Source organism: Trematomus bernacchii, unplaced genomic scaffold (genome assembly GCF_902827165.1).
Source record: "Trematomus bernacchii unplaced genomic scaffold, fTreBer1.1, whole genome shotgun sequence".
Classification (NCBI taxonomy): domain Eukaryota; kingdom Metazoa; phylum Chordata; class Actinopteri; order Perciformes; family Nototheniidae; genus Trematomus; species Trematomus bernacchii.
In genome coordinates this window covers 3152075-3176639 of record NW_022987739.1, presented here as the reverse complement: position 1 = coordinate 3176639, position 24565 = coordinate 3152075, and the positions used below count along the sequence as shown (strand labels likewise).

Sequence of the window (24565 nt, the reverse complement as noted above, 5' to 3'; positions counted from 1 at the left end):
TGTCAGTTGGCTCATTATGGATTTTGTCCAAAGCCCCTGAGTGATGTGAGAAGAGCTCTTTTTTTCTCCGGGCTGTCTCATGAAGGAATCGTCTTTGTCCCTTCCCCTGAGCACGCTGGGGGAAAAACAGAGCTAACGCTAGCTAGGATTTGAGAAAGCCACTGGCAGACTTTGTCATCGTTGTTGTTAATAAAGCCTTGACCCTCCCCCCTCTCTCTTTCTATTCAGGAGCACCATTTCCTGTTTGGCTATAGGGAAAATATTGAGACACAATATGAGAGAAGAGAATGGCTGTCGGATGAGGAGGGGGAAAAAGGGGGAAAAAGGGACATAACCCATAACAGGGAGCTTCGATGGAAATTATTTCTGACTTGACCAACAGTAGTCAAAGACTGCACAACATAAGAAACGCATTAGTGTAACATAAATGTTGTGCTTTGGACCCCATCGGTGGGTTTTATGAGGCTGGGCAAAGCTTTTCAGCTACATATGCGTGCATCTGGTTTACAATAGCAAAAATAATGAGAAGCACACTCTACCTGCATCATGTTAGTAATTCTACACCAAACAGGAAACACTCAAAAGAAAATAATTTAACAACAGCAATGATAGTGACAGTTTACCTGGTGTCTTGGTGAGGGCCGTCCTGCAGAATGAGGTCGGGTGTAGGTCTGTCGCAGTGGAGGCTCTGGGTATAGAGCCCCCCTAAATGACCCCCCGCCAGCAGGCTCTGCCCACATCGCATCAGGGTGCCCTCAGCGTCACCCAGCTCCGTGTCCAAATCCTTCTCTGAGCAGTACGCACCATTCACTGAAAGAGAAGCAGAGGAGATATCACTGAATGAGGTCCAAATGTAAACTGTTACTATTTACATTACTTGCCATTTTCACAACTTTTATGTATTTTGATTGTATACATTTTATACATTTACAAGGCAGGAGATAACTTAACCTTCTTCCTAAATAGTTCCCACTTTAGTTTGTATGGTGGTGTGTCAGTTCAGGTGAGCAGGATTACTACACAGATGTGGAAATGAATGTAAAATCATCTCTAGATCTTGACAAGTTGTTGCAAAATGCTATATTGTTCAGGTTATTAAGTATTGTACCTGTGACTAAAGGCTGTGTGCCTTTGCAGAGACACTATGACTTGTACGTTGTAATGCCCATGTGTTAATGATAAACTGAGGCATTCAATTATTGAAATTGCAATTATTTGTCTTAATACATTTCAGGGTTGTTCATAATGTTTTGTAAGAAGATTTTTTAAATGTATTTTTCTGCACTTATACCAAGGGAACAATTTTGAGTTGTCGTGAATTATAGGTTTTAATGCTATGATTTGACTGGTCCGGCCCACTTGAGATGTCCGTTAGCTCTATGTGGCCCCTGAACTAAAATGAGTTTGACACCCCTGGTCTAAATCCTCGATATGTGAAGCTTAGCAGGGATCCAATGTGACTTTCAAATTAAAAAAACTGGCTCGGACACAGTGATGTACTGACTGCCCTGGAACAATCATCCGTTTACATTGGGAGCCACGCCATCACAGACATGTTGAAATCCTATTAGATATGAATATTCTCCAGAGGAATAATTATTGGCTGCCACAAGCGTAGTATTGTGTGATTTATGGAGAGCACTTTGGCAAAGTCAAAGTGGTGACGGTAAGAATAACGTCCGAGAGATTTATTGCCAAATATTATTGCTGGAGTAATTGTATTCCAAATGGCGGTGCGTCCATTTCGGAAAAATAAACAAACTCAAATGAATGTGCCTGGCAGATTCAGACAGTAAAAGTGTTACTGTGTTCATAATTTAAATTACATGCCGTCAGCAAAATGTACCACCAGTTGTTCTAATTATATGTAATCAATCTTTTTGTGAAGATGGTGACCTCATTGGTTAAATTAATTAAATTTATTTAATTGGTCAATGATTCATTTAGTAAAAAATCTAGAAGTGCTAAGTCAAGGGTAAATGAACTGATGTTTGAAGATGTTTCAACCTTTAATTCAAAAGGCTTCTTGAGTAAATAATAAGTTTAATATATATGAAATATAATTAACTTGTTTGATGGAGAAATGCATGGGTAAACAAATGTGTTATTACATTTAAAACCGCTGCATTTACTTTTTCAAATATATAATTTTATTATAGCTTTTTTCATCTGTATTTACTTTTTCAAACATAAGCATTTTGTAAAGTATATAGTGTATTTAATTTCATTCTCAAGCCCCATATAACTAACTGCATTTTTAGGATTTCTCTTTACTTCATCCAACCTGACTGTTTGAGAAGAAATGACGGCTTCTTGAACGGGACCAAAAACGGAATAAAAGTAGGAAAGAGAGAGATGAAAGTGAGCGATAGGAGGGCCTGGATGTATGAGGAAATATTTGTGAAAGGTAAGGCGATATCCCCGCACACTCTTGTGTAGGCGGCCACACGTCCCCTGCTCCAACCTCTCTAACTCAATTTCTCAAATTCAATTTCCCCCTAATGATGTTATTGACAACGTTATCACACACTATGAATAATAATAATAATAATAATAGAGTCACCTAAGTGCCCAGTATGTGAGAGATAACATTAAAATAAAAGGTACTATAAGGGAATGAGAAGGATATAGGGGTAAACTTGAACTAAAAATGAATTTAAGTCAGCTAAAAGAAGGGTTTGGGCAACAGATAGAAGTAGGGAAAACATGCAACATCATAACAAAGGGAAAGATATTACAACATGAGTAAGAGATGGAGAGCGCGAATAAACAGTATAACGGGGGGGGGGGGGGGGGAGAAGTGTTGTGGAATATAGGAAAAAGGTTACAATGACGATCAAAAGAAAAGAGAAAACAAGGGAACTTTGTGAGCCATGTTATCCACAGTTTAGGGAACATCTTTTGACATATCCCTCCTACAGTGGATGTATCCTTAGTCTCCACTGCATTTATGTTGTCACGGGTCACCGCTGAAACACAATGAAGTAGAGAAAAGGCAAGGCGAGCTACGCAAACAGTGGAGTATCGCCGGGGGACCGTAGAAACAACGCTGGCTTCACTCAAAGCCGTTAACAGAAGGCAACATGGGGTCTGTTTTCAAGCAATACAAACCGTTTTATTTATCAAATTCTGGATTGTTCTGTCTTTTTGGCTGCGAGTATATATATCTGTTTCTGTATGAGAGTTTCAAGGCCTGCTGATGTGAAGCCAAGTGTTTCCCTACCTCAAGCCAGGAGTAATTTAATCGGGAATACCAGAAGTGACATGAGTCAGGATGGAGATGACTAACATCATCACAGAGATCTCTTAATTTGGTCGTGACAGTCGACATGCATGCAGACAAAAACACAAACAACTAAATAAAAACATAATCATCATAAAGCCCTGAACAGCCTGGCAGTCATTCAATGAAGCCTTGACTGAATGCACATGCTCTCTCACACACACAGTCACCACCATATAAAACACAGACCCACACCAGGCAACCCGGTAAATATAACAGGAATTATGAGACAATGCTCTCTCAAAGCGCTGTTTCACAATACAGAAGAGATGGAAGCCAGGAAAAGTCAACACCATGTAAATGTGTTGGACATAGAGAGAAGACAGGGATGATCCCAGAACATCAATTACCTGGCAAGGGATTCTTTTACTAAAGACAGAATAATACATCCATTGTTTTCCAGCACGATTGTTTCAGAAATATCACTTGAGTCTTTACGGCTAGAAATCATAAGCAGAGGTTTCACTGAGCTTTTTTTTTTGTAGTAAACGCTACACTTGGTATTCAGGCTGGCTATTGAACCGCAATTCTTTTGGTACCAACATCAGAAATTTGGTGAAAGCTGTCAAATAGTTGGCTTTTTTAACAAAGATGTTGTTGCTTGAACATGAACATAAACCTTTTACATCTTGTATAAAAGGCATTTAATTCAATTTTATAACAGGTTTTGTAGAAAAAATATTTGTATATGTATAAAATCCAGAAGATTAAAGTCAGAATTCTGAGAAGAAAGTTGGAAATCTTTGATCAGAATTCTGATTTTAAACTTATAATTAAACTAATAATTCTGACTTTTTCTCAGAAATCTGACTTTTTCTTAGAATTCTAGCTTTTTTCTCAGGATTCTGACTTTAATCTGAGAACCTAAATTAAAAAAAATGATCATTTCAAAAATGATATGTATCATCACTAATACTATGGTGCACATGCGTTTAGAGAACACAGGTACGTTTGGAAATCGTTGATAGTTAGTTGGTGGTAGTTAAACTGCATTTATATCAGCTAAGACCTTGACATTAATCAATAACTTGTTTTTTGGCCACTTGGACATTTCAGAAATAAGCTGTTAACACTGACATATTATCGCTTTGAAATTGTTGCCCAAACTCTTGCCTATTAAAACTTCTATGTAGCATCTCCTACAAGCATCTGACTTTCACACGTTTTAATTACATCTAGAAGTTTGTGTGACATTTTTTGTGGAAATCTTCCACTGCCTTGGAGAGGTACAATAAAAGGCATAACAGGCCTTCATGTACTCTTTCAATTGAAACAGGTAGTACTTTTAAAAAAAAAAAATGTGTGAAGTGTTACATCTTGTTGTGAAAGCTACCCTGGACTTAAGTATCTCCATCCTAAAGACACTTTCTAAATGTGTCTCCAGGACATTAAAGTCAGTATGTAAAATGTGTGTTAAAGTCTTACTGCACAAAGTTAGAGCTCCGGTGATTTAGAGCTTTGCTACATCAACAGTATCAGTCATGCTCTGGTTGGGGAAACGGGCTCCTCAACATATGTTGGCTTGGATGGAACCCAACAGTAAATTCAGTTTATATTGAATGTGCCATGGTAATTTAACGTAAAACATTTCATTCTGCGTTAGAGCCGAGTTTGATCAGGAGGTGGAGAGAACATCGGGTCTGAGGTGAAATGCAAGATATCCAACAGAGCAGTGACAGGAGTGTGTGTGTGCGTGTGCGTGTGCGTGTGTGTGTGTGTAGCCACCGACACCATCCACTATCATGAACAAAATTAAATAAAATAAAAAAAGGAGAACACAATACACCTTGGAAATGTTGATATCTCTGCTCAGGGCTTTTAAAACGGAATATTTCAGAAGAAAAAAAGTCAGGTTGTGACTACAAACTTCATATAGGAAAATGGTCGACGTTTTAAAGACCAAGGGAGGACACAGTGCCACTGGAACACATTTGTTATGTACATGATTGTCAAATAATGACGTAAGAGTACGATTTTCCAAGAAATAAAAAAATGTAAAAACCACACTATTTATTTTGACTGTTTTGTCGTAGTAGACGAAAATATGAAATTACTGGCGGCTAAATATGTCTTCTCCTGCCATAATATAGGGAACCATAAGTAGAAAAAAAACACATGTCATTTATGGTATATATATATTTTTGAATATATATTTATACAAGCACAATATGCTCAACACGTACTAATGAAAAATGTTACTTGTAGAGTTTATGTTTATTACCTTCAATTATATCATCATTTTTCTATGATATCATCTATGAATGGACTTGCAATACCAATAAAACAAATTGAAGTTAAAATTGTAAAAGTATAAGTGAGTGAGAGAGGGAGCGAGAGCTTGTGGGTGGTCGGTTGCAGCTGTGTGCTCATCATACTTTACATTCCTTTGGCTCTGGATTCACATTTTTTTCCCATGTTTTGTTCTGGGAAAACTTGAGCTGTTAAAAAACATCACCCTTTGTTAATCAACTGAAAAATAAATGTGTTGGTTGTGGTTTTTAACCACTAGTCACTCTGGAGCAATGTTTCTATGAGTCTTCATGCACAAGCACAAGCTCACGTCCGACACGAAACACATTCCTACAACGGTTTGATGCTTTTTCAATGATCCACAGTTGGAGGCAGTAAAAGCAAAAAAGCAGAACAAGGCTCACATTAAGTAGGGCTGCAAGAAAATATCAATACACTCGAGTATCGCAACATTATGTTTCGTCATCGAATCTCAAAAACACTGCATTTTTATTTAGAATTTGCATGCAAAGATGCGTTGCTCAAAAACCAAAGCCGATATTGGATGTCACAGGTAGTTCGTTAAATGTAAATACAGATCTTACTCTTCTTTTCACCCTCTGTCTGAAACCAGAGCCCAGTCTGCTCTGATTGGTTAGCTGGTCGGCTCTGTTGTGATTGGTCAACCGCTTAGAGATGTCCCGCCCCTTAGCCTATCACGTACAATGTGTTGGAGCACTAGCCAAAAGAAACGCGAGTGTGACATAGTGATGTCACTATGTTACGGAAATAAACAAGTCCAATTGAAGACTTCTTTTCAAAAAAATTCGTCTGTGACAAAGATGTTCATATCACAGGTTTCAAAATAGTCCAAAAAGCCCTTTTTGCAGATGGTATATGAGGAACAAAATGCATTCAGCATGTTGTTGGCCTTCAAACACACACTGGCAAGAAACAAACTGCGTATGTTCACACAGAATCTCCCCAGGAGACTTTTAAATGGTAGGCACAGTCATTTAAAAGAAATGCCATGCATTTACATTTGATCGCCGCAGATTACCTATGGAAATTCAATTCACTATTGTGTCCAATTCTAATGATTCACCTTAGAACAAGCAGGGTGGGATGGTAGTCTGATAAACACACAGTTGCAAGCATTCAGGCCCAATTAGGAGTGATGCTGTTAGGGTGTGAGATCTGGGACACAGGGGCAGAAAGAGAGAGGCAGGACAGTGCCAGAAGCACCAGGGGCAAATGTTGTGTTCAGAGAAGAGACCATGTGCAGATGTGCTGGCTCGTCCTCACAAAGAGTCACTGAAGTCAGCACTGACAACTAAAGACGTAAGCACAAATAAGGACTCTATTGTTACTCGCCTCCTAAAACACCACCCTAAAAAATAAAAAAGTATTGGAACAAGGACTGTGGGCCAAGACACAAGCCCTGTTGATAACATGGTGTCTCATAATACTCATCTAAAGTGGTATCTTCTTTTTTAAAAGAGTCATCACATGGTGTCTATTGCTCGTCTCGTCTCTTGTATAATTACGTTCCTTTCAGTGAGCATCACCGCAGGATGACGGTCAACTGAGAAGAGAAGAAAGAAGTATTCCAGTTTGTTTGTGACATCGCACATGAATACATGCTTCAAACAAGAGTGTAATTATAAAAGGGATAAAAGTAGTTATCCGAGAACTTGTTTTGGGACATGTAGGATTATTTTTGTGCTGTGGTTGAGGAGGGAAACGAGGGTCCAATCACCCTGCCTGCTCTGATCTCATGCATTCGACACGCTTCCTTTTTGTTTAAATCTTCTCGGGAAAATGGCGCACTACAGCCGTAAAACTCAGATGCCTCATGATCGTGAGTGGAAAGTGTTTTCTAAAGTTCTTCCTGCAGATTAATTCAGCCACTGTGACCATGCAGGCTGAAAAATAAGACAATAGACAGGAAGAGTGAACCAATGCAGGCTCAAAACTTCTGATAATTAAGGCACGACTCCCTCATTAGTGGAGCGTTTGCGGTCACTGTGACCGTGATTACATTGATTGTTGAACCTACTGGATACATTTCACATTGGATAATGTAGCCAGTTATGGTTCGCTGTAACGGTAAACCTTTTCACGCCGCCTTAGGGGCTGATGATCAGCGTTGTGTTCAAGTTCAGCAGTGTTGTGCCTTGGCTAAAAAAATCTCCCCTGACCCCAGTGACTAATAAATGACTAATAAAGCAGAGCAGACACATGTCTCCAATCTAGCCGAACTTAACCCCTCCGAATGGCTATTATCCCAAGATACGCGGTTATGACTGCATTACCATACAGAGCTTCCAGTCGATGCAGTAAAGATCAAACCACATCATCACATAGTTAAATATGTCGCTGTCTGACTCGCTCTTTTTTTGCACTCTCAGGTATCATTATTTCTCCGAAGACAAGAGCAGTGCTCCATCTGATCAGCAGATGGTCCGGACAGCATTATTAAGTGTAATTGGTGGTAATCTGGGGCGATTTCTTATTTCGGTGACACTTCATTTTCTATAATTCTCGCCTCTCCCTTTTAAGTCACCTAAGCGTTGTGTTAAGTGCCAGAGTGAGACTGTGCTTGTGCCAGCGTTTAATGCGTTCAAGTCTTCGGAGACATGCAGGCCGTAATGAAAAGCAGATGTGCGGATGGATAGATGGTTTAGGGAGGGGAAAGGGGAGCGATCAGAGGTGTACTGTGCTTACAGGGGGAGGAGGGGGGGGGGGGGGTGTAGGAGAGGGAAACGGGATGTCAGGAGTGTGATGCAAACATCTGAACCCAAGGTACAACAAGCTGCCAAAACCGCAAGACAGATGCCTCTGGAAATCCAACTTGACACCTCAACTGGCCCCACTTTGGCTCCATAAATCATAACACTCAGCACTTAAACAGTTAATAATGATCATTTTATTCCTGCTTGCCCCAACACCCCCACCTGCCTTTCGCCTCCCCCCCTTCCTCTCCCCCTCTGCAACATGGTCAACAGACACAAGCGTGTGACAGCAGGCTGTGAGACTTTGTGGAGCGATGCTCTGGTTGTGAGTGTTGTCGGGTGCAGATGTTGTGTATTAGGGTCCAAATCCTTTCCTGGCTTCTCTGAATCTCATAACTCATGTCTATATTTGTGTCTGCAGCATAGGCCCGGAACTTATTTGTTTGCTTAGTAATGGCTGTATGATTGAAAAACCTGAGGGCACAAGTAAATGAAAAATAACAACGTCTACAGAGAAAGCTCCTCTTAAAGCAGGTGCGGAGCAAAAAAAAACGATTGGATTACTGTTGGAGCACAGAAATGTCAGTGTTTTTGTAGCAGGATTACCAGTACTAGAAGACATGAGAACTTTCATGAGGATCAAATCAATTTGTTCTAACCGACTTTAGCTGCTCTGAACCAGGTATCTTTGTTCTTCCTGGTTTCTCATGGTCAGCTCGGTCACACAATAACCTCAGATCAAGGAGGAAGGAAGAATCATGCTGCAAACCTCGGCGATTTCTGGGCACAAACATATCTTCTCAGAAAGAAATGAAAAATCATTAGTGCATATAACAAATTAGACCAGTCTTCCAAGTAAACCTCATTGGGGATTTGTTGTTCATGCTAAGCGGCGACCGAGTTTTTCATACTGATGAATGCAGCGGTCGGTAAATGATTAGCTTTTAGCGAAGAAGGCACATGTTGTGGGAAGCAGGCGTCCTCATAATACCAGGCTTTTCAAATGGAGCAGTGCTAACCGCAGTCATGAACACAAACAAATAGTTGGCAGCCAACAACACTCCCACCCCAAACTCCACCCCTCCACCCCCGTCCCCATCACAGTGCCAGGCTCAGTGCCCGCCGAGGCCCAAAAACCAACCACTTTACCGCAGAGGGGGCGCTACAAGGCAAAACCTAAACACAGGATTATGTGACTCCACACACGTACTCCTCTCCTCACACACACCCTTAATATAATACACTCACACTTAATGCTTACAGAGGAAGATGCATTGAACGGCTGTGTTCATTCCTGATCACTTCCCACTACATCTTACTTGGGGTCACATCTAAGCATTTCCCCTCTGCACTCCCTGATTAACATAATTAAGACTTTACACTTGTGCATGTCACCACCTGGTGGTAGCACTTTGTCACTGGTTGTGCCCTCCAGGCCGTCCCTTGTGAGAACAAATCCATCAACAGGTGATCAACATGACTGGGAGAAATGCTGGAAAACATCATATGGATTGAAGCACAGATAAGTGGGTCAGAAGTAACATAATATTCAGTTGAAATGTCTTTAAATGTAAAGCCCATAATTTCTGACTGGCGTCTAAATGCAGCTCATTATCAGCTTTGTTGCATGTGATTCCTCAGACTGCTTTACTCATATTCAATTTAATGACGCAGTGATGCAAAAACTGATACCGTGTTTTAATAAAACATCTGTCTCCATCTTGATAAAGGCATTTACATAAATCTGTCTGCTAGTTCATTTTTGTGTCTCTTTCCCATTTAAGATATTGTTCCAGACTGTGTCATTTTCAATAAGGATATTTTTAACAGAAATGAAGGAGACAATTTATTAAAACAACTCAGGTAAAAGTAACACCGAGAACAGACTTGTAATAAAATCTTCTTACTTCATAAACCTTATCATTTCCAGATTTTGTTGAGACTGTATTGAACTTGATGGTCATTTTGGAGGCTGCGCGCCATCTCAGTTATTTTAAATTAGCTATTATAACAGTGAGATGATCAGAATCAAACAAACTGAATTACTAGCATAAGCAACAATAACCACATGGTGATATCCAAACGGGAAAAAAACAGAGCTCAGCAAACAAAACCCTGACCTTAATCACGAGGAAATCTAAGGAAACAACCTCATAATGCTCAATCGCAATGTTTTTACACTGACCTCTGGGAAGAGCTGTAAAATCTAACCACAGCAATGATTGATTATCCCATAAAAAAAGCATATCTTCTATCTTCAACTGTTTTAGGACATTTGGTAATATAACAAGAATGTGCATAGTCAACAAACCACTTTAAAGCCACAACGCTATCCTGACAATCACTATCATAACAGGGTTAGCCCACAAATCTGTACACTGGCAGGAATAATCACAGACAATCACAAAGTTTTACAAGGAGTGATCAGCCAAACCACATCCTGTAACCCGAGTGGAAAGCCACACAATAGTAAAAGGCCGAACATTGAACAAAGCATCAGTCAGACTGACTTTTGATAGACCGGTACACTGACAGGACGTGATGCACTTGGCTGGCAGACATGACAGGGACGTCTGGCGAAGTGACGGACACCTTTATTGGGCTGCTGAGCAACACGGCTCCGGAGCCAACGGTGCTGAAACCTCGGCATGGGATCAGGAGCCGCTTCAAAACCAAACAAGAGGCTGCTCTGTCTGGAGAGGCGGCCGTAAATACTGGCAGAGCGATGCCAGTCCAGAAAACTGACGAGCACCGAGCGCACCACACCCTTAAAGAAAGTGTTAAAGGTGCGACACTTCTCAACAGAATCAAGTTATTTCCTGCAACGACTAAACATAAATAGGGTGACAAAGTAGATTTTAAAATCAATGTTTATTTGATCCTGAATCTGTGTGCTACCACTATGAGTGTGTCCTGGTGTGTGTGTGTTCACTCATGAGAATAACCAGTGTACATAAATCTGCTGTAAAAAATAAACATGGCGATTTAGTGCGGAAGCGAACGAACAATATAGGCCTCAGTTTGTCCGTGTGCCCGCTCAAGTTGTACCATAACACAGCAGACTGTAGTGAACTAACATCCAATTATAACATCAGCAAAGCCCTCTATTTGCCAACAACGACTATAGTAGCACAACAAAATCTGTACTATACTGTAAAACTGTAAACACGTCAATACAGATACTGCTAATGAAATGTAAATAATGTAGCAGGTATTTAGTAATAAGTCATCAAAATACCTAATGGGGACACTAGATGAAAAGTTAAGTGATGACTAAAGTAATTACTGAGGGGAACATGAACATCTGCGTCAAATTCCAGGGTAATCCATCTCATAGATTTTGAGTTATTTCCGAGAGAAAAAGAATCACATTCGTGAACCTCATGGTGGCGCTATAGGAAAATTCAGGGGGTCACCGAAGTCATTCATCCTCCGGGCAGCATGGACATCTCTAAATGTCATGGCAATCCATCCAATAGTAGTTGAAATATTTCAGTCTGGAAGTGGTAGACGCACCAACAGACCATAGCCATCCCTAAATCCACGCCGCAGGCATGACTAAAAATAGACGGGACAAAAGCCCACTTAGCATCGAGCTACAGAGGAAAAAGTCATCCGAGAAGCATCATCTCTGCCAGATACTATGCTGTCTTCATCTGTTAGCCTAGCTCATCCCTGCACCAGTAGCCTGTTCATTATGGTCCAACAGGCTGTTGGCAAAAAACCTCACAGTACTCCTTCAGTCCTCTTCAGCCAGCAACCAATATTTACAAGGAATCCCAAATCTGTGAGAGAATTCGATTGAACACAGATGGCAGGAAATTCCTCGGAAATGACAGTGGCCAAACTCAACCACAGAACATGAGAGTATCTCCGTGTAGCAGGCGCATCGAGGCCCGTCTGACGGATACTCTCTCTTCTTCTCGGCCAGCACCGCCTCCTGCCATCGATTATAGTTTGACAGGAGTGGAGATTTATATGACTTCTGTAAAACAAATGATCAATTTGCAGCAATTACTGTATATTTCCAATGGTTTTAGAGGCAGTAGTAGAAATGAGAGAAATGAATGAAAAGTTAGGAAAACTTCTGGAGGAGAAATCCCTTGATGGTCGGTGGTCCAACTGAGAGGTTGCATTTAAGTGATGTAATTAGATTACATTTGAATGGAGCAACATTTGAAAAGGATTATTTTGTTACCTACTCACAGTGCACATAACCTTCTGTTATTCTCACAGGGGATGGTCGTTGTTTAAAACAAGGGCCAAACCAGATGTTTTGGGAACCAAAGGAGGAATCCAATTTCACTTCCTACTTCTTTGTTATTTTTCTTGTTGTAGTGCAGGAAGAATAAGGGAATGTTACTTTGTGAAAATGATATGTTCAAAGCATGCATAGTAATTGCTTTGGCTTTTGAAGTTCCTGGTTAAAGTTGAGGCCAAGGTTTCTCCACAGTGTGTCCACAATGAATATTAGCGAGTCAGGATGATTAGGGGTTAACCCGCCCCCAAAACGGAGCTCTTTGGGGAAACGGGTTTTTCAAAACCCCATAAATTTGCTTTGACAGCAGAGGCACAGAGGGTAAGCTTTTATTTTGATTTGATTATTGGTGTTGTTTCATGGCACTGGTTTTTAAAACCCTATACTTCAGCATACAGAGTAAGCTGATCTACTCAAACTCTAAGGCACTAAATACTTCTGAGTGTCCTCGAAACTCAAAATGTTATTTTAAAAACGCATGACAAATCAACAAAAAGGAAAGAACACCACAACAAAGCCAAACTGTATGAGAGTTTAACTGTGCTACATTTTCTGATGAAGCACTGCAGTTTAGTCATGCAGTAAGATTACTTCACTTGTTGACAATGTGGTTTAACTTGTTTCAGATGATTTTCCTTCAAACAAATGTTCTTGAAATGAGTAAGATCTTAATAGTGGCACTTTTTAAATTGGAAACATAAATGACACACACAGCAAAATGATTATAATTCTATAACTGATGACAAACCAATAGTGAGGAACTGTGCAACATATCTGCTATTGCACAGCAGTCCACATCCCCCACCAAAGGGCATTGGAAAAAAGACCTCCTCTTTCACTCAGAGGGCAACACAGTATTGGGGTTTTCATAAATATACAGAATAAATAAGAGAGGGCCCCAGGTTTTCCACTGTGCAAACCTGTGTTGAGTTTCAAACCACACATACCTAAGGAAGTCAGCAATACTATTATTTTATTGCGTGGGGAGTCCTCATCCACCAAAGGGCACTGAGGACCACCCCACTCACAACCACACACTCACAAACACAGATCACACATCGAGACAGGAACAAGCGCTTTGAGGAAACTTGAGATGGACAGTGGAGCGGACCTTATAGATCACTTCACATCAAACAGAGGTCCATCATGCTGCTGTGAGGAGGGGGGTCTGTAGGTCATAGCCCCCCTATCATAGCTCTATAACTTGAGTAAAAGCCCACTGCTGGCCGGCGCGTGAGCAGCGATGGCTTGACTCCTGAACTAAAGCCTAGTGGGGCCCGTAAAAACCCAAAATGGTACCAAATGACACTTGTGGAAACACATTCAATCTTGTGCGGTGGGAGGTCAATACACAGCTATTTACACAGACAGCAGCACTGTGTGTTGGAACAGACAGGGCCACCATCAAAGCGCTTTATGGGCAAATATATTCTCACTGCCTAAGCATTTTAGATGTCCAGGCATTAAAGGCCTCCTGTGTTTTCCCTGCCCTTGTTTAATGGCTGTAATAAGATTCCTTTTATTATGATTTCTGCTCTAACTGCGTCCCTTCACCACGTGAGTCAGCTAAGGGCTACAGCCAAAGCGAGACATGAGTTTTGTCTCAGTAGTGAAACTACTTCAGAGTCGGAACTAGTCACTGTGTTTCACTGTGAGTCGGACCCAGCAACTTCAAAAACATCAAAATAAGTAAGAAAAGTAGATCCACGGGGAAAAGTATGACTACATTTGGTGCTTAAGCAAGAACTCATAGTTTTACAGTTTACTGACATGTGCAGGACAAATATATACGGAGCAAAAGGACAAACAAGTACAGTCAACAAATGACAATAGATATCATCTGTCACATGAATCCCAAGAAAGTCATCTAAGGTGAGCTTGAATTAAGAATACATCAGGATTTCTAATCTTAGTTTGAACACACTAGTTTAGTTCCCATGTTTTATATGATATGTACATTTATATCATGTTAAAACATTCGATACAATACAAACTGTATTAAAGAAAAAGTCAATAAAAGTAATCATATGGTGTTATTGGAAAATATAAAAAATGTTTTATGTTGAGAGAATAAAAACAGTGTGTGTGCTGGTGATGGGCCACAGAACTGCTCTGGTTAAAAGCAGATGGCTTGTAGATTGGTGAAATAATAGATAATTAATTAATAATAATTATATTCTCTTAAATCTGAAGCCTAATTTTCCGTGATGACAAAAAATGATTAATTCAATGTTTCTTAAATGTGAACAAATATTCTTTGAAACAGGGAAAATATTGAATTACATTATCTTATTCTCTTAAATGTGAACTTATTTTAAACCTATTGTTTTTGTAAGGCACGACCTGGTGCACTACACTTTTATTTCACCATATCACACAGATTGGTATTGATTAAATTGGAGAAAATCATTTCTTTGGGTGAGAGGTGGGTGGATAATTAACGCAATCATGGATTTAGAGAAATTAATTAAATCTGTCACATAGCTGAAGTTTGTCAAGTTTTTAATATAACATACTGTACATGTATAATACAATAACACATTCTTAACTGCCTCGGCTATATATAATTAATGACCTAATTCTGAAGTCCTTCCCCTACTCTTCCCCTCATTTGATATCATACAGAGAAACCAGGTTTAATATACCTGAATGTGAAAAAAGTGAAAGTTGTTGATAGATATTTGGATGTGTCTGTAGTGAGAAGGAGCCTAATCAGACATTAACAAGCAGGAATAAAGACATCATTCTTTATCATGTGTTGTTTGGCTGCTTTCGGCCTGAGAGTGTAAGCTCTGAAAAAAGAGGCAGCCACGAAGAGCTCTGGCCTGTACCATGTGTCAAACCTTTCACATAACCTGGCATTCATTGTGGAGCCCTTTTACCAAACATAAAAAATATTCATTTTGCCCCTGACCTATTTTCCAATATAGTCTCCAAACCCATAAAAGAGTTTGCTTTTCATTTATTTTTATATGAAGAACTTTGAAATGCAAATGTTTGTTTCCCTGCACGTAAAAATGTAGAGAAGCCATCTTGAAAGAGAAATTTGATGTGAAATATGAGTTCTGGTCCTTTTACATCATCCCTAACGTAAACATGTGGGTTCTCAGTGCAAGTCTTTTTGTGCTGTTAAATGAGTGTACTTTGGCAGGCTGCAGTGTACACATACTGATGCTCTGCCTCTCTCGCTGCACTCCTTCATGACTCAGAGCTCTTGAGGCTTGTAGAAGACTGGCATCTTTACAGTGGTCTAGATCGGCCATATTTGTGTGTCAAATGACAAGCCTGGCCCTGTAAAAGTGGGCAATGTGGTCAACTTTGCATTTACATTTACAGCTGAAGCTATCAAGGACATGGCTAACAAGACTTGTTGACTTTTGTTGAATTGCGGTTTAAGGCTTACACATTAAATATTTATTTCACTGCAGCCTTTTCTAGCACTCAAATAAACGAGCATTCTTGCTAAGCTTAATTTTTTTTTTATTGAGTTTATAGTTACTGTTGAACTTCCAATGTTGTTGGAATAAAAAGATGCATTCTTTAGAAGAATGACTTTTATTGCAGAATCGTGAAAGGTTTATTGTTCCCAGTGTATCAAATTGTTCAAAAAATGTGCAAACAATGTAAAAAAACAAAACACGTGCTGGCAATTAATGCTGGAGGCCAGTACTACACTGCCATTTATGTGCAATCAGATATGACTACCAAGACAATCAAACCTCCGCAGATGCGTGGAAATGAATCCAAATAAACTTGAATTATTGTTTTTTTTTAAACAATAAATACTTGAAACACTCAGATATGTATTATATGTGCAACAAATGGTGATGCTTAATTCAACACGTCAGTTGTTTTCGAGGAACAAAGTGTGACTGTGCCCGAGCTTCACATGAGGCCTGGCTGCAGGGTGTTTGTTTGAAGCCCGAAAGGTTAAAAAATGTGGCGAGGTTAGCCCACATAAACAGTAACAGCGTATGAGGAGGCAAGGCAGAGTTATGTCCGATAAGTGTTGGCGGTGCTGCTGTGATCAAGTGGAAAGGGTAATGTGCTCTGCCATAAAACCAAAGGGCTTTCTTGGAAACGTGGGAAGTGAGAGGGGTTGGGGGTGGCCATCAATGAAATTTGAAACTGGACAAAAAGGCCACGTTTTATCACCTGTGTCCTCCGGTAAAAATGTTTGTTTTGCTTTTCCCGTGAAGTAAGTTGGCGAGAGACACTGTCATGACGTAGCTGTTTTACCTAACCAGCTCTCAAGTTATTGTAAAATGATTGAAAAACAGTAAAAATCTTGGCCATTTGATTTATGGCTGTGAGTGTGAAGTGTTACGTGCCGATCTTTGTGATTTATTTCCCTAATAAATTGCTAACAGGGAGAAACGAAAAACAGTCAATTTTATTTATTTGTTTGTTTGTTCCCCATGGAGAATACCACATGTTTTCCCAAAGCAGAACAAACAGTGCTAAACATTTATTTATAAAGTTCTTGATCCAACATAGACAACAAAGCGTTCAAAACCAGATTAACACAATATATTTTAATTCAGTGCGGTATTTCCCTACTTTTGCTCACTTAGCATGTCACTTAACATGTCCTATTGCTGCGTCCTACTAACAAACCCTGAAAGCTCTGTAACACAGTAGGCCTGTGTGTTCCCCTACAGGACGGCAAACACACTGTCAAACTCCATGAGGCGCTGCAGACGCACCGGCCTGTGTAATGCTGTAGAACAAGCAGCAGGTATTTGTTAGTTAATCAGCGTTTGACTGTGGTCGTGTTCAGGAGCAGCGGGGCTGTTTTGACTAAGCCATCTCAGCGAGGGCCCGGTCATGGAGACTCCCAGCATTTGTTAAAGATTAGCGGCCTAGTCCTGATGCACTGAGCTCGGGTCAGGCAGAGTGCAGGGCTCGGACGCGACGCCAGTTTCTCCCTATCTCTCCCATCTGCAGCTCTCACACAGCAGATCTGCTAGTCGGGGTACATGAGACACACTGAATAATGTGATTAAAGGTTTTGGAGCAGAGTTTAAAGTTCGCTGAGGGGAAATTGTACAGAAGTTGTTCATCAGGAAGCAGCATAACCCCGTTTGACAGACAGCCACTAAGGTCATGCCACGGAGGCATTTAGAGCGTATACAAAGTAATAAGCATATCAAGATTGCCCTTCTTACCTTATATACCAACGTGACCATTGCGCAGACCATCTGTGTTTCATCTTTTGGTTGGTTTCTATTATATCTACAGAACACAGACTATGACACCACTGTTGTTCAACAACACTTATGAATAATTATGTTCTTAGCTAATATTATTATTTCCACTGCCTGCTACTCTTAGTTTGTTAGTTAGCTAGTTAGTCCATCCATCACTGTACCAATAATCGTTATGTTACAATGTGCAATAATATGTGACTACTGTTATATACCACACTTCATTTTGCATTGTTACACTTATTTTTGAAATTCTGCTGCTACTGACTTATCTACTTCTTTCAATTTGAACCATTTTGTATATATATATATATATTTTTTTTTAATACTATGTGCATGCCTTTTCGTCTCGATTTATACTTTGCTGTAACACTGGAAATGTCCCCTTTGTGGGACGAATAAGGCAATTCTGATTCTGATCATTGCATGGAATTGTACCATCAGATGTGAATGCTTTCAGTCAGTATCTATGCGTAATAAACGAATAACAATAGCCCAAATGCTCTCAGCCAAGATACTTAATGAAAACCAAGTGTTTGGGAACAATCAAATAATTTGTCGAGGGAGAAGAGTGCAGATACATTCTGAAAGCGTTCTCCAATTGGCTGAGGCTTTGGTTTGCCGGGCCAAGTGTTCAGCACCTGGCTGTCACGGCTCTGACGCGGTCTAATTCATTTTAACTTTTTATAACACATGCCTATTAGATCACTGTCGATACGAGCTGAAAGTGCATGATTAGACTTTTTATCGCTATTAGTCAACATGTGCTGTGGGCTGACTTATCAAGGGCAAAAGTTAGATAAACAGAAAGGAAGGAAATCTTTCTAAGGTCTCTCAATCTGTCCACTAAATCTGTGACTCAGCTTCAGTGAGGACATACTGGGGATGAAGCCAGGTACTCATCCCAAATATTCTTGTCAAAAACTCCCCCTGATATAAGACATTTTCTGCTACGGGAACATTTATTGGTTCCTGAAGCCGTGTGAACCCATGTGTCTTCACAGGGTGGATATAAGAATCTCAGCATATCAGTTTTAAGGCAACTGAATCTCCTCCTGATGGGTTTCAGCGTCCTTGTAAAGGTTGAATACCGAGAAGGGAAAAACTGCAGTAAAAGTCAAACCAGCTATGACAGCTATGCACTGGACTCAGATCTTTTAACCTTACCGTGAACACTATCTGTATTAAATACGACAGAAATCTAGGTTTGGAAGGTCCAACAGGTGTTGATCCAGAGCAAACATTTCATATATTGATAAAAAGAGACATTTATATGTATACACCCATAAACGCACAAATACTTAAAGTGTGCGCCAATGCATTGATGCACAGACACACCCTGGTTTTAAACATCCTATGAAATGACCTCGATATCTTCAGTTAAATATCAGTGGGTCAGCATTTATTTTTCTAAGTATTGAGATTTCTCTCTTTCAAAAACAAGGTTGCGTGTCCTGTTTTTGGAAACATGGGACGAGTGGCTGACCAGTGTTGCAATAGATTCCATGATCAAGCCAAATAAAAGCTCAAAACAATAACATTTTGCACTGCCCTGCATTAACCTCTTCACTAAATGTTCTTTCGTTGGCCCTCTGCTCTAATTAGCCGGCATAAAGTGTGTGTATTTCTGTTATTCATTTTCCAAGGTTTTGATGCTTAGAGTTCATGAACATGTACATTTCTTCCTCTACTTTGACCCAAACATTAGCGCCCAGACACGCACGTACACACACACGTACACACACTGTGTAACTCGGCTCACTAATAAAACTGCCAACAACGAGCCCCATAAGAGATCCTAAGTGTCCAACATGATGTTTGTGTTAAGCGGTGTATTATAGAAGCCGACTTCTGGGTCTTGGGGGGAATGTTAAGCATGTTAATGAAGAGTACATACTGAGGCTATTACTCAGTGTAATATGGATCCATTTAACACACTTACTGCACAGCCCTTATGAACCATATGAAGAAAAAGGGGTTCTACATGTAGTCCTTGCACCAGTAAATCAAAGAAGAACAGCAAGGATTTGTCTTTAACAGAACTACTTGAAGAGGAATCGTTTGCTCACTTAGAATTACAAGGAAACGCCGCCAGCAGAATTACAACTGGGCAGATATATTTCAATTGTAATGTGATGTAGGGAACGTAAAGCAGGCAGATACTACAGGAGCCAGGAGATAACAGATGTCTCCACTGTTTCCAGTTTCTGTGAGCCGTGGTTTTGGGTTCCTAAGGGTGAAATCAAGCAGACATCCCTGGTGTCACGTACATCGGTAGAACAACTACAAGCCAACGTCATCTTCGATTCATTCAACAGCCTGTTTGACAACTTCTCTGTCAAAGAGGATTAAACAAAGTCATTGACATGTGACAGAAAGAATAAAAAGACACTTACTCCTTGGATTATTTGAGAAAACAGACACAGAATAGGAATTAACGTTGCACAAATGCTGTCAAAATGCCATTTAGGCACTAATAACACAAGTGGAAAGCCACGTCAGTTCAATATACCGAGTTCTCATACAGAAGATATTCCCACACACTGAAAAAAAAACTCACCCCATAGCATCACATCATGGGAAATTGCGTCTTCTTATCACATACTTTATCTCCTTGCTCTGATATTAGCCTACTGAAAAGAAGCTTTCCCTTTCAAATATAATTGTCAGTAAAAAGTCTGTAAAAATAACCCCAAGCGTTTCAGATCACAGTGCTGGCACACAGCCTCTAAACTTTATTAACATCCAGAGTCCGCCTGGCCCGGCTCCCAGCTGCCTGAAACTTGGACTTACAAGTGTTAACCTGAACAGGGCATCAGCCTCACTTTCCCAGAATCCTTGACTTCCTCACATATTGCCGTCAAGATTTTTCACTTAAAAAGAAACAAAAACCCAACCCACCAGGATGATATCACTTTCGGCACTGATGGAAACTATAGAAAACTTCAAAAAACATATAAGCTATGATCAATGATGACTCAAAGGTTCGCTTGCCAGTGCTTTAAAATATATCAGTGAAAGAAGAATTCAATATGTTCTGACTCGGTATGATGAAACTTGGCTCCCTATCTAGGGCAATGCGTACAGATCTATATGTATTTGCCAAAACATAATGCACATATGAATATCTGACTCAAAGGCAAGTGCAAGTAGTCACGCTCACAGTTTGTGATTGATGTCACAAACTGGTCTTGGAATGACCTTCAATCACGCCTTAAACTGAGGGCACTTGTCTCTATATCATGTTTTAAATTGAAGTTGTCTGAAGTCCTCACCACCAGCTGCTCTTGCAGTAACAAGTAGTGTACTTTTTTATTGTCCTAATGTGCACAATGTAGTGACTGCTTTTTCGTCTTTTGTTTTCTTAGTTATGTTCTCTGTATTTTATAGGTTTGTGTTATGTGTTATGTGTAACGTTGCTGCCTTCTTGGCCAGGTCAGCATTGAAAATGAGATTTTATCTCAATGTTTTTATCTGGTTAAATAAAGGTTAAATAAAAAAAATAAATAAATAAAAATGTCGAACTACAACATTCACCGACAAGCAAGAGTGCTTTCCTCTAAGCAACCTTTATTATGTCCTTCTTTTGTGCACTTATTAGTCCTGGTAAGCAAGTTAATGCAGTGCAGGGGCTGGACTGCATTGCACATGACTAGTGAAAAAGCATTTCTTCCAGAATGCTGTGCTCCAATTAACAAGCAGTAATAAAGTATATAAACTGCACTATTAGACTTTATAATGTCTTTCATAGTCCTCTGGGGCGGCGCCAGCCAATGGAGCGATGCGCTGACTGGGCACTGCCCCGTGGCAGCTTCCTGGCAGCGACGCAGAGAACAAGAGAGAGGATAAAACTCAGGCTTTTTGGCTGCTTTCTCCCGCGCTCTAATGAAGGCATTAAAACTGCCTCGGCTCGCATCATGTTTGCCCAATTGTTTTTGACCACTCAGTTGAATCCAGTGTTTGATTGGCTGGCTTAATAATCTCCAACAACAACAAAAATGGGCAATTTGAACGAGTTGAGCATTTGAAAATGTTGCTTTAGCGGTTTTAAATCAGTTTCCAAATAAGTGATGTAACTCTCATCCAGTGGTTTCAAGTAGATTTACTCAAGTACTGTACTTAAGTGCAATGTTGAGGTACTTGTACTTGACTTCAGTATTTCAATGTTTCGCTACTTTGTACTTCTACTTGACTACAATTAAAGGTAGGGTAGGTACATTTGAGAAACCGGCTCGAGATCGCTAGAATTTGAAAATACACAACCGGAGAAAATCTGCCACTTCCTTACAGAGCCCCTCCTCCAACACACATGAACGCGCACATGACCAATGAGGGCACGAGATCAGTTTGTGCCCCGATGGAAGGCTGACAAGCAGGTAGGCTATCCAGTTAGTTTAGCCGGGCCGGCTAAAATGATTGGTCGTACTTTTTACAGTACTACGGCTTCCACAGATGAAATTTTCTTATGGATTTTTTGTCAAAGCACTTAAGATATTCATTGCTATCGGGATGTTAAGAGCATTCCATGGAATATAACAAAAAGTGTATCTCGAGCCGGTTTTTCAAACTTACCTACCCCACCTTTAAGAGGAAAACCGTGTACTTTTACTCCACTACATTTATTTAATACCTTTAGGTACTTTGCAGATTCGGATTAATAATGTGAGATATAATCAACACTTAAATAAGCCTTTAGTTAAACCTGGAGTAAAGTACTTTTAATTTAAGTATATTTTGATGCAAATACTTTTGTAGTTTGTAGTAACAGAGTATTCCTACACTCTAGTACCTCTACTTTCACTTCTCCCCCCCTGCTCACATGTTTATTACAGTGAAAAGGAGATGAACTGCTGATGTAGTAGTAAGAGACTCTCTTGAGGAAATGATTAAATGGGATTGGCTCAAAACTGCCCTTTCACACTAAAACAATGTGTTCTTGCAGCTTGTTTAGGGAGGTCAGTGAGGTCCTGATCCTGATGGCCTAATCTCTCTCCTGCCATTTCACTCTGTCTCTTTCTCTGTGTCTCTTTCCAGCTGACAGCTGCGAGGACGCAGTGAGCTCTGGCAGAGGCAGCGCAGCGGCGGACGGCCGTCTTAACTGCCGCAGTCAGAGTGGAGCGGATTTTTCTTTGATGAAACACAGCAGCGTCGAGCCAAGAACAGCAAGTGGCACAGCCGAGATGTAAATCAAAAACCCACCCGTGTGCTAAGTCATACACGGAGAGGTCTGCGAGAGGAGTCGCTGCTGTCTGAAAATGCATGAGTAACACAGACTATAGACATGTGGTCAGCTGTGGCATGTCTGGCGATGGGAAAAGAATCAAGAGAAAAGTCTCTTTGTCTTTGCTACAAATGGTTAAAAAGATACAACAAATCTGGTGTAATACACAAAGAACTGGCAGTTTATTCCCCTCATCAGCAAAACTGCAGTGTGTGAAACTTTGTGAGTACTTCTCAAGGCAAAGTTTAGACTAAAAATAACATTTTATGATGACATATGTGAGCCAACTCTGCAGCTTTTTGTTGACTAAACTGAGGCCCAGAGCACATTTCTCATTTTTCAACACTTAATTGAAGCAGATAATATTTTTGCTGCGTGATTTATCTGCAGAATGAAAGATATAGTCCCTTCGGTTACAGAGAGATGCAATAGTCATGCCATATAAGTTTGAGGACATTTAACCTGGCAGACAAAGCCTATGTAGAAGGTTGCAGTGCTAAAACCAAATATGCGTCTCTGTTTGTTTTTGGGTTCAGAGTAAGACCCCAGAAAGAGCACAGGGCTTTGAATATTTGTAGAAGCAATGGATTACAATTTCCAGTCCCGTGATTTACATTGGGAAAGAGACGATCTGTAAATCAGCCAAATCTTTTTGAGGTAAAGCCACTTCCCAGTAGGAACACTCGAAAAGCGCTTATTTAAATCATTAGGTCCTAAAAGTTTTAAAGTGTGCTAATGGCTGAATCCAGAGAGCGGCTTGGAGGTGGGGTTCAGGGGAAAACGCTGGTCCTCTTGCTCTGTGGGCCCGTAGATGTGGAAGATTCCTGAATGATCTGGGTTATTTTAATATTTAGTAGACGAGACATCTTGGCTTCCGGCCACTGAGCAACTTCTATAGGAAAAGCTGGCTCAGGCTTGTCTTGAACCAGACCCTAGTTTTGCTGCTACAGGTTTGGACTGTCGGGAACAACTTTTAACTTTTCTCCCACTTCTCTTTATGTGTATGCACACGTCCTAAAATTCTATGTTACTAACTCCGCATTCAGGGCATCGTCCTTGGAGTTTGTGTATCTCTCACCTGGCAGGTTTTCGTATTAAAAGGTAACGTCTGGATCACACTCCTGTTGCCGTGATCCTGCCCGGTGCCTTCTTTATTATTTTTGACGGCACCCGGTAGATAGTTAACATCCACCTGGGTCTATCCCTTTATTTTTATTTTCTTTATATACATTAGAATTGTTATCATTTGGATGGTGTATGCTGTGTAAATGTATCGTCTTTTTTAACTATACACACGTCCATCTTGGGAAAGGGATTCCTCTTCTGTTGCTCTTCCGAGGTTTCTTCCATTTTTCTCCGTTAATTTGGGAGTTTTTTTGTCCGCTGCAAGGGTCTAAGAATAAAAGGTGTTGAATGCTGTACACACTGTGAATCCCCCTGAGACAAATGTGTAATTTGTGCTATACATGTAAGCTATATAAATACATTTGACTGATAGGAATGACTGATAGGAACCAGGAGTCCGCCTCATTTGCTGTTTTTAGTTATCCTCCGACATCAATGGTTCATACATCCACGTGTTCCATTTTGCAACTTCAGAGGACTAATCAGCAGATATTCCAGCAGAAACAG

At 40.3% G+C, this 24565-nt stretch overlaps 1 protein-coding gene across 1 annotated transcript in view; it reads right to left on the bottom strand.

Moving 5' to 3' along the window:
- LOC117496167 (zinc finger protein GLIS1) overlaps positions 1–24565 on the bottom strand; it is a 72452-nt gene that overhangs the window by 41948 nt on the left and 5939 nt on the right. The window contains exon 2 of the mRNA XM_034147881.1: positions 624–810. Within this exon, the coding sequence (XP_034003772.1) occupies positions 624–810 (187 nt within the window). The remainder of the gene's footprint in view (positions 1–623; positions 811–24565) is intronic.